General features: G+C 31.6%; 1 protein-coding gene across 1 annotated transcript; it reads right to left on the bottom strand.

Annotated features, from left to right (window-relative positions):
- Nucleotides 1-5851: 5851 nt before the first annotated feature.
- LOC134723147 (uncharacterized) lies at nucleotides 5852-11279 on the bottom strand. The gene is made up of 2 exons (XM_063586783.1): nucleotides 10885-11279; nucleotides 5852-7150 (listed from the first exon to the last, which is right to left on the bottom strand). Exons 1-2 carry the CDS (start codon nucleotides 11060-11062, stop codon nucleotides 6696-6698), a joined length of 633 nt encoding a protein of 210 aa, XP_063442853.1. The 5' UTR covers nucleotides 11063-11279; the 3' UTR covers nucleotides 5852-6695.
- Between the last annotated feature and the right edge of the window lie 902 nt (nucleotides 11280-12181).

Here is a 12181-nt window from a genome sequence, read left to right as displayed (position 1 = left end):
AAAATGCCAATAATTTGTTGAAAAAATCTATCATACTGAAGACTTGTCTTCTGTGTAGCATATTTTACCTTTTTGTTAACTATTAACAAAATATGCCTATGTCGACTAATGGTAATAAATGTAGTGTGTATGCTACCATCTTTATATTGAAAAGCAGTGTTGATTATTTCTTTTGGAAGATTCTTCCATTTCAGATGGGGAGGGTGGTATAGAGGATTGAATCATCAAAAATAACTTCAGAGAAAGATCTAGATTTAAAATTATCCAGAAGTTCTTGGGATTGTTTTTAAATCCACATATGGTTAAAACCAATACGCGAGTAAACTATTTCACAATATTTTTGAAGACTCTCATTCACTGCGGGCATGACTTTGGTCAATCTAATAGACAATTCATTTGAGCCGACAATGTAACTTTGTTTGTACGGAATTATTCAAGGCTTAGGTATGAAATACAAACAAGAAAAGTCTTACGATTTGCTGCTCAATGTAATGTTCATTGAAACCACAAAGGATTTATGATTCGCCAACATTTTATTCTTGTTAAATGATATAGCATTGAATGTGTGATTACCTGAGAAATCATTTTTTCCGTTTTATTTTTCAAAACACTCGTAGAAGAACGTTGTACACACAAAGACAATATCATAGGAAGCTTTGCCCGCAGAACCAACAGCGTATTCATCGTGAATAGCTGATAGGCTTTAACAACTTTATTGTTTGGGTCAATCATACGCATTTTATAACAACGACAAGTCTGATGATTGATAAAGGTTCAAATAAGATGAACAGTAATAGAGGTATATCATTTTTGTAGAGAGGATCTAGTTGTAATCATTGATCAATGTTAATGTGAAAAAAAATGTGAATAACATGGTCATTCCAATATCTAGATTTACTATGTGCTTTTTCCTGAACCCAAATATCTGCAAGGTTAAATGTTTAAATGCTAGATCAGTTTTGGTGTTTACTTGTATTTAACAAAATATAGTTGATATTGTATTCTCAATGCTCTTACACTTCGTTCTTTAGTTAGTCTTTGTAAACATGTTTTATTCAGCGTCACTATTTAGTCTTCTCACTCTTCTGTAAACGGAACAACATTTTATCTTAGTTTCTAGGATGATATATGTAAAATTAGAAGTCGATAATTTTATCTAAGTTGTTCAATATGTTATAGCAATGTTTATTTTTTTAGCGTCACTAATGATTTAGAAAGAGAAAATAACTCTTTACGAATTTACTACATCAAAAGCACTTTGGGATTGACCCTCACTAATATAAAACAATAATTGCTGATGCGATAACTATCTACTAGAGACAAAATGATGAAGTCGCTTAAAACTATAGCTGATCGTTCAACATTCAGCAATAAGCAAACCATAAATAGCATACCAAAAAGTAACAATTGTATATGATTTAAGTTCAAGACAATAAACTGATAATTATGTTACAGTACAAGGTTCAGCCCACCGTTTTTTTCTTACAATGTCATGTGTCGAGTCAGGAAGGCGACCATTGTTAAATTGTAGTTCGTTTCTGTGTGCGTTACATAATAAGGAAGCTGGCGTGTCATGTTTTGGATTTTTGTCAGATTTTGGGGATATTTTATCCATTTGAATGCTTTGAAAAAAATTGCCCGGTGACCCCCATTTTTCCTTTTTGTAATTTTTGTACATGTATATGATAAACCACCTGTAAAAGTCTTATAAAATTTGAATTATTTTTTAATAGTTATTGAGAACTTAAACTTGTTAATAATAAAGCTATTAAAGGTCAAGAGGGAATATTTTCCCACACAAATTCAATGGCTTATATCTCGAAAACAAGCATGCTGACCTATATTTTTGTTTTGCTCTCTGAATTCACTTATTAATCCCATAGCAATATAAACTAGTGTTTTGAAAAAAATATTATTTTGAAACTGAGAAGCGATCTCCCTTAATGTTGTGTTTCTGTTGTGTCGTAGTTCTCTTATATTTGACTTGTTTCCCTCAGTTAAAGTTTGCTACCCGGATTTGTATTTTTCTCAATCGATTTATGAATTTCGAACAGCGGTTTACCACTGTTGCTTTTATTTAATGCGAAAATAAAGGTATACGTATTGACAGACTACTTGCAAGTTTTAAATGATAGGTAATTTTGGAGCCCTTTATAGTTTGCTGTTCGGGGTGAACCAAGGCTCCGTGTTGAAGGCCGTACCTTGACCTATAATGGTTTACTTTTATAAATTGTTATTTGGATGGAGAGTTGTCTCATTGACACTCATAACACATATTTCTATATCTAAAGACAGGTAAATTGAGTTTTGATAACTCCTATTTGTAAATTGACGAAATACCCATTGCCACAGATTAAAAAGTGATATAATTAAAGTTAATGAAAATATGGAAAAAAAAAAATGGCACCACTGATTTTCCACTATTTGTAAAATCTTTTCAAAACATTTGTTTCAATTAAAGAAAGGCAACAGTAGTCCCTCATCGAATTAGAGAAAATTAATCCGGGTTACAGACTTACACCGAGGTAAACATATCAACCATAAGAGGAAAACAGCAAAACAACAGAAACCCTGAAGTGCAACAAAAAACAACCGACAATACGAAATACATAGAAACGAACTTTAAGATAACAACTGCTAGATTCTTGACTATATAAAGGACCTTTTAAGAAGAAATGGTGAGAACCTGGTTTTTAGTCTAGCCAAATTTTATCCGGTCCAGTACCATAGACAAAATTTCACATGATGTTTCGTTGCATGAAGGAAAATAACCATCACTGGAAGTTAACCAATCAAATGTTCACCAGTTTTCGTCCTATCTGCAAGCTTTAGTAACCACGTAAGCTCAAGTTTCCAAAATGTTCTAAAGAAATACCCCCAAAACGTTTGACGCATGAATGAAACAGCAAAGAAACACAAAAATGATGGGAACCTGGTTTTTAGTCTAGCCAAATTTTATCCTGTCCAGTACCATAGACAAAATTTCCACAAAGAAAAACAAAAATGATAATCCGCAACAGATGACAACCAACGAATTCAAAGGGCCAGAAGTGTGACAGGAACTCACAAAATGTGACTAGGTTAATTATCTTTGAGGGCGGCCTGTGTTTACAGAACAACATAAAAACATACTATTATCATCAGTAGAACATTATCATAATCGACTCATTAGACAAAACATGAAAAAAAAGACAAATGAAAAAAGACTTTAGACCCAAAGTTCCCATGTATATGTAAATGCGGTTAATGTAAGCCAGTTCTAATTCAATACAATTTAATATAATCGGAGTTCAGTTTTTTTTCATTTTTTTTTTCATATACCTTTGTATATTATCATACTAAAGCATTATGGGTTTTGATAAAATGAAATAAATAAAAATAAATAAATAAAAAGGCCAAGGACCACATATATTTGGTATTCAATTGTGCAGTAGAGAAATTATGTCCTCTGTATTATCATTTAAGAACATTCAATTTGTATTAAATAACACAATAATAAATTTAACTAACAACTAGAAGCAAGCTATATTATAGTAAGATAAATAATTAGTCAGCAGAATAAATCCAAAACAGGTAGACAAGTCATAAATAAAACAACAAAAGATCACTAAGACAAAACATAAAAAAACAAGAAAACACACAAGTCCCCTCTTACCTTCAATACAACACAAAACACACCATTCACCCTAGAAAAGCTAAACACCTCGTTCCCAAACAACTCCGGATTTTGTGTGACAGTTTAAAATAAAAACTTATATTTCAATTAAGAAATTGGCGAATATTTATGGGTGTAATTTAACACTTTAAAGCTGGTTTAGAGCATGAAGTATATCTGCATCAATACAAAAGAACAAGTTTCAAAGATTATAACTTCTAATTCACTTGAAATAGCCTATTTGTGCTGAGACGGAGTAAAACAAACACAAACCAATCAATCAGCTAATTCAGTTATTATGAAATTTCACGTCTTAATATATATATATATATATATAAACGAGTCTAAATTGAAAACTACGTTCAAACCTATGATTGCGTTGGATAAAAACCGCAATTTTTATACGTGTGCATGTCAAACAAATTTCGTTGTAGAAGGGTCTAAAAACAGCACAAACAACATTTTCCAAAAGACCAACAAAGTGAAAAAAGTATATTTAAACAAAACGCATTTGACTAACAGGTCGAACAACTGATGTCCTTTAACCCTGCTGACTGCCATTCGCGACTGCCAAATAAAATTGATCACAAGATGTAACAAACTGGATCTTAATATAAATTTAATACGTCATAGAATTTTTTTTTTTTAACTATATATATATATATAATTATTTTCTGTGACTGTATCTTACATTAATGTGTAGGATCCTTTACTATTGATAATTTAGCTGATCTGTAACAATAACATCTTCATGCCTTCTATATCATGTACTGTAGTACGCCGCTAGATTAAAACTGACGTGGAAAGGTAACACATGGCCAGCGAAAGCTCTTTTTTGAGAGCCCTGGTGGTCGTGTGGTCTAGCGTGACGGCTGCAGTGCAGGCGATTTGGTGTCACGATATCACAGTAGCACGGGTTCGAATCCCGGCGAGGGAAGAACCAAAAATTTGCGAAAGCAAATTTACAGATCTAACATTGTTGGGTTGATGTTTAGACGAGTTGTATATATATATATATATAAACGAGTCTAAATTGAAAACTACGTTCAAACCTATGATTGCGTTGGATAAAAACCGCAATTTTTATACGTGTGCATGTCAAACAAATTTCGTTGTAGAAGGATCTAAAAACAGCACAAACAACATTTTCCAAAAGACCAAAAACGTGAAAAAGTATATTTAAACAAAACGCATTTGACTAACAGGTCGAACAACTGATGTTCTTTAACCCTGCTGACTGCCATTGACGATTGCCAAATAAAATTGATCACAAGATGTAACAAAATGGATCTGAATATAAATTTAATACGTCACAGAAAAAAAAATGTTAACTAGTGGCTACGATGTTGTGATATATATGAGTCTTTTTTAGACGAAACGCGCGTCTGGCGTATATACTAAATTTAGTCCTGGTATCTTTGATGAGTTTATTTTTCAATATATACTGATTTATCATGGCGTTGTCAGTTTGTTTTAGATTTACGAGTTTGACTGTCCCTTAGGTATCTTTCGTCCCTCTTTTATCAAAACTTTTAAATTATGAACAAAAACATATTTAAACATTTGAAGTTAGAATAAGTTCACAAATTTTCAACCAATCTCCATTTTGTATTAATGTAAGATGTAAACATATGCTGAATTCAAGAATACATATCAAAATAATTTGTCACCTATATTTTAAAGGCTAATTTCTAAAATTGTATATACAAATATATATTAAGAAAAAAAAATAATAAGAACGTGTCGAACGTTCACGGATGCTCATTTGTACTATCATTTCATATTTTCAGTGGACCGTGAAAATGGGTTAAAATCGGTAATTAAAAAGATCATATGATACGGAACATGTGTACTAAGTTTCAAGTTGATTGGACTTCAACTTCATAAAAAACTTCCTCGACCATAAACTTTTACCTGAAGTGGGACAGATGGACGAACGGATGAACTAACGGACAGACAGACCTACAGACCAGAAAACATAACGCCAATAAATGAGGCATAAAAACAAGAGATAGTTTATTCAGAAGATGCATCCCTTTAGGATTTTACACATTTCACATGTTGATGATTTATCATATATATTATGATGTTAGATTTTTGTCTACCCTTCCTTCTCTCACAAAGATATCAATTTAATATATATTAACATATATGTTAATAAATGAAATTCCATGGATAACTTAAAAAAAAGGTGGATATATTTTTATATTTACAGGGTAGATAGAACCAGTTTAACTATTAATCTTTTGTTTTCTCTTATTACTTCGATTTTCGATTTGAGTTATTAAAAAAACAATGTTTGGCCCCTTGTTCTATTTCAAGCCAAAGTAGGCATGCTAAATCAAATATTACACGCCATAGAAGACATTCTGAAGAAAAGCAGAAAAACTTTGATTGCAATCCATAATGCAATTTCAAAGGAAACGATTTTGAATGAAAAGTTTACAAATAGTGTCAAAGGTTCAAATGTTCATGTGAGCTAGGTTAACTAAAATACAAACAAAGAGACAATTTCTTATATATGAATTTTGTAAAATTCAAACTAATAGTTATAAAGTATTGAAAGACCCATACAGCAAATACCAATGGATAAGCTGCAAAATGTGCTTTATTCTTATCTGCAAGATGATAACTCAACTGACTTCTTCGTTGTAATCCAGACCTTTGCTCTATATGAATATCATAGACAAATAAACTCGTCATAGATACCAGGACTAAATTTAGTATACTAGTATATGCCAGACGCGCGTTTCGTCTACAAAAGACTCATCAGTGACGCTCAAATCCAACACAGTTAAACAGGCCAAATAAATTACGACGTTGAAGAGCATTGAGGACCAAAATTCCCAAAAGTTTTGCCAAGTTTTACAGCTAAGGTAATCTACGCCTAAGGTAGAAAAGCCTTAGTATTTCAAAAAATTCAAACATTTGTAAACAGTAAATTTATAAATATAACCATATCAATGACAATTCATGTCAAGTATGAACATACAAAACTGTAATTATAAATATTAATGATTTCTACTTTATCGTCACACTGTTATCTTATCAAATACGATCTCCTCCCATGTAAGATTAAATCCTCAAAACTTTTTATGAACCCATGATCTGTCCTGTTTTGAGATCTGCCCTCCAAATATCTATTGTACTTCAAATGAATCAGGGGTTTAAGAATCGAAATATAATAGTCATCATTCAATATTGGTACTAGTCTGTTGTTTAATTCCTCCACTGTAATAGATTCATATAAAAACATCTGTCTCACGAAGTCCGACAGTTTATCCTGCTCCATTTTGTTTGTCTCGAACACAAATATAAATCGACATGTTCTAAACAGATCTGGTGCTGATCCAAGTATACCTCGTCCTATACCAAACTGTTCGGAAAGTTTTAAATCTAGTTGTAATTTTGGGAATTCTGTCTCCATATTTTGAATGAACTCTAATGCTAGTTGTCTGTCATTTTCAGCATAAATAATTACAGCATCAATGATATCTGTAAAAACAAAATGGTGTAAAAAATTGATCAGTCTCTCTTTTTATGTTTTCATTGTATAAGAGTCTTAGATTGATATGAATCCCTGTCATTAAAAATGTATAATTTAAACAATGTTTCGAATACTTTTAATATCTTAAAGGTAATGGAATTATTATTGTAAAGATTGAAAAAACTAATTTAAAAGGTAATAAATTGTAAGTTATCAGTTTTCAATCTTAGTAGGGTTGGAGTGTAGATCTTTAATATAATATGAAGAGATGTGATATGGTGAACGATTTTCCACACTACAACTGAATGACGTGGATGTAAGCATTTAGAGGCCACCGTACGACTTTCCACACTACAACTGAATGACGTGGATGTAAGCATTTAGAGACCACCGTACGACTTTCCACACTACAACTGAATGACGTGGATGTAAGCATTTAGAGACCACCATACGACCGTACGACTGAATGACGAAGATATAAGCAGTTAGAGGCCACCGGCCGACTTTTCATACTTCAACTGAATGACGTGGATGTAAGCATTTAGAGGCAACCGTAAGACTTTCCACACTACAACTAAATAACGTGGGTGTTAGCACTGAGAGGCCACCGTACGATTTTTCACACTATAACTTAATGACGTGGATGTAAGCAGTTAGAGGCCATTGGATGACTTTACACACTACAACTAAATGACGTGGATGTAAGCATTTAGAGGCCTACGGACGACTTTCAACAATAAAAAAAAACACAGGGAGGGTTGAGATCTCACAAACATGTTTAACCCCGCCGCATTTTTGCGCCTGTCCCAAGTCAGGAGCCTCTGGCCTTTGTTAGTCTTGTATTATTTTAATTTTAGTTTCTTGTGTACAATTTGGAAATTAGTATGGCGTTCATTATCACTGAACTAGTATATATTTGTTTAGGGGTCAGCTGAAGGACGCCTCCGGGTGCGGGAATTTCTCGCTACATTGAAGACCTGTTGGTGACCTTCTGCTGTTGTTTTTTTTTATTTGGTCGGGTTGTTGTCTCTTTGACACATTCCCCATTTCCATTATCAATTTTAATCATCTATTAAAATCACCAACAGGGCTTTGGAACAGTCATATAAAGAATCCTGCGGGTTGAACTTGTTTGTAAGCAATCACACTTTTCCTAATTTGGACAGCTGAAACATAACCTATAGACAAATGTATGAAAAAAAGAGAACATTTGAAGTAAATCAAACGGATATGATAGATGCTATCTATTCGTTTGATGTGATTGAGTTTTTGATTATTGACTTTCCGTTTTGAATTCCTTCGGAGTACAGTATTTTTGTAAATACACTTTCTATGTTAAGTCCTATTACAACCAATAAATAAATCATGTTTATGAAGACTAAGGTATAACTTTGTCAACCTTTAACGGATTAGTTTTTAAATGCTTTAACCCAATGTGATATGCATGGCCTTGTTCAAGGCCAGAATATAAAAAAAAACATTATCGAAAGGATGTAGGATTAGACGTGCCCATAAATGTGCACTTATAAAAATATTCAGTTATGTTTTAATTTCTCTTAAATAAAATCAATGTTAGTAAGTCAATTTTGCCTGCACCTCTGTTTCTTTTTCGCTGTATTTTCTGATTGTAAAGACAAATAACATGAAAGGAAATGTCACTGACTGGGTTCTAATTAGAATAGTAATGTCTTTTCTTAATATGCCTCTAACAAAAAGATTTGCCGTAAATCAGGATATTTTGGCGGTATTCAACTTCAGTGATATGATGTAGTTTATGTGTGTAAAATGTTTGCCCTTTGTGTTAATCTTGCATTTTGATTTCAAAATAATGAAATTAATTGTTCAATAAGTTGTCAGTGTCTAGTAATGACAGACTTCGTTCGGTTAAGCAAATATAAAAATAAGACAAGGTGACTTTTAATTCCCATAATTTGGTGAGAGTATATTGACTGAAAAATTCCATTTAAGTACTGATATATATATGTGTCTTTTTTTATGTTTTAATGCACATACTATTAGTAAATATTGTTATAAAATTAACTAGCAAATCTAGTACGATAGACTTGATATAGTTTTCTAATTATCATTACTTTGCTCATCCAAATAAATTATAGATATATATTTAATTATTGAATGAATTCTTTATTTGAAAAGCAGTAGTTACATGCTATAGCAACACAAACATATTTACATTGTGACACACAATAAACAACAGAGAACAATTTCATAAGATAGTACAATAGAAAAATGATCAACTTATTAAATGTGATCTAATCTGCCAGGCAGATTTCAAATAATTACATAATTTTCCAACTAAAGATCTAGATTTGGTTTGATACAAATACATAAGTTTTGTCACATTTGGCCATGAACAGTAATAATTTGGTAAAAACTGCAGTCGTACATGCCTATACGCAGGACACACTAGAGTAAAATGGTACTCATCTTCAACACTTTTCATATTACAGCAAGTACATAATCTGTTTTCTCTTAGTATATTTGTATAACGGCCTATCTCAACATTTAACTTCATAGTACCACTACGTAGCTTTGTGAAAAAATGTGAATTATAGTTATAATCTACGTAATCTTCAAAACAAAAATCTTATTTTAAAATTCTGTACATAGTAAGTTTCTCACTATCCTGCATAGATGCAGACCAGCTTTGAATATATTGATCTTTTAATCTAGTTTTTATTACATCTAATGATATATTCATACAGATATTGATATTTGAATGTTGCATTTACTTTTTTTTGTCAAAGTGCTGTGTTTGGTGTGTTTAATATTGCTACATCTTATTGTTGTGACAATAACAAAAATGTTCTAATGAAGGGGATATAGATTCATGTCTCACTCTAAAAGTTCCTACTTTCTTTATTACAAAAACAAATGCGTATAATAAACACGAGTTTACTTTGAAAACCATATGCGTAACTTAAATAAAGGCAACAATAGTATACCGCTGTTCAAAACTCGTAAATCTATGGACAAAAAACTAAATGGGGTAACAAACTAAAACTGAGGGAAACGCATCAAATATAAGAGAACAACGAAACAACATTAAAATGTAACACACACAGAAACGGACTAAGCCTTAGACAAAATCCGATGAGAATAACAAATATAACATCAAAACCATATACATATTTAGAAAAGACATTATATTTCGTTTAACATGTGATGTAAAGCGCTTTGAGTAATATTGTTTTAGATTTAGCGCTATAGAAAAATTGTAATAATAAATTGTAATAATAACATGAATTTGGGATAGACAAGTATCGTGACACGTCTTATAGTAATGTGAATTCACACTCAAATATAAGAGAAAATAAACGACTCAACTAAAACACAACGTTTAAATGAAACACACACACAAACGAACTATACTATAACAATGGCCATATTCCTGACTTGGCACAGGACATTTTTAAAGAAAACAATGGAGGGTTGACCTGGTTATGTGGCATGCCAAACCTCGCATTTTAATGGCAATGTTAAATCTAACATTGAAAATGACAACATAGTATTACAGGATTAAAATACAAATAAATAGGAGAGCATATTAGACAAAGAAACACATGAATGATAGCTAACAAAATGTATCAGGTTTAAAATTCAAGTATCTAAGTAGTATCAAATCAGATAGTAAATGAATACAAATAGTGGGAAACAAAAATCAAGAAACAAATATTGTATTGCAAAATAACTAATTCTACGTTTTTACATATTTATGCATTACCTACTCCATTTATCCCCTCTGTAATACCTGCGACTGGACATGATTCACCATCTGTTTCAGGTTCAGATGTCATACGAATTATCCCTTGGAATTCGGGATTTATTTCAGATCTAGAATTGAATTCCTGTGAAACCTCATGCGTATTAATATCATTATGAGTATTACTCTGGTCTCCCATACTAACCAACAATTTGTCACTATAACTCTTTTATCGTTCTCTGGTGTACTTTCAGTCTTTTCATTACTCACAGAATTTTCTATAACAGTTGAAACTATTTCTGATTGACCGTTTGTCAATTCTGATTGTAACACTAGCCCTTAGACTATGTGTATTTGCATAGCTAAAGTTTTGATTGGTATTTTCAACATTGAAATCACAAACAGTAGTACCAGCTGAAATTATATTTTGTACATTTATATCATTACAATTGCAAATTTATACGGAAAAAAAAGAAAGTCAAAGCTTGCAAGGCTTTAGTGCGTTATCATACATATATTGAATTGTTTCCAATCTTTTTTCTGTTTTGATTTTCAGATTGTTTAGATGGAACTATATGGTTTGATATATGTTCTAATGTAGGAATTATTTGTCATTCATGTAATTGAAAGTAAGATTATAAATTATCTAGCCGTACGGTGACATATAGTTGGTTATGTCTGTGTCATGTTGGTCTCTTGTGGAAAGTTGTCGCATTGGCATTCATACCACATCTTCTTTTTTATAAGTTGACATCAGCTAATATATTTCCTTCTTTAAAAGATTTAAATAATTGGATTGTAATTTTACATGTAGTCGTGTGGCATGTTTTCATCCAAAATAAACTTTTATATTGCATGACATATCTTTGAAGATGTCAATGGATGTCAATGTCTTCAGTAAACTATCAATAACTAAACAACAAGTCTTAATTTAGATCCCTTGTGCAAACTATCTTGACGTCAAGTGTTTGCATTATATTTAATTCGTGGTATTTATCAAACAACTGATGCTGTTGTAATAAAAGTTTAAATTTGTGTGGTCCTACTATATCTGATCACCAAAACATAGAGTATTGACTTTTCTTTCTACAAGGGAAGTTTTAAATTTCGACATTTCTTTCAGAAAAATATTATTCTAAAATCTCTTTGACACAAGAAAATTGTGAATGAATAGAAAGATAAATACAAAAAGAAAAAAGGGATATCGAATAACGAAAAACTTAGCATTTACATTATGAAATAATGGAATGTTAATTTGCAAAGTATATTGAAAATTCATTGTTATCAACAAAACAATAAAAAATAACTCTAATCGATC

This window comes from Mytilus trossulus, chromosome 6 (assembly GCF_036588685.1).
Source record: "Mytilus trossulus isolate FHL-02 chromosome 6, PNRI_Mtr1.1.1.hap1, whole genome shotgun sequence".
Classification (NCBI taxonomy): Eukaryota; Metazoa; Mollusca; class Bivalvia; order Mytilida; family Mytilidae; genus Mytilus; species Mytilus trossulus.
This window is presented reverse-complemented; position numbering and strand designations above follow the sequence as displayed.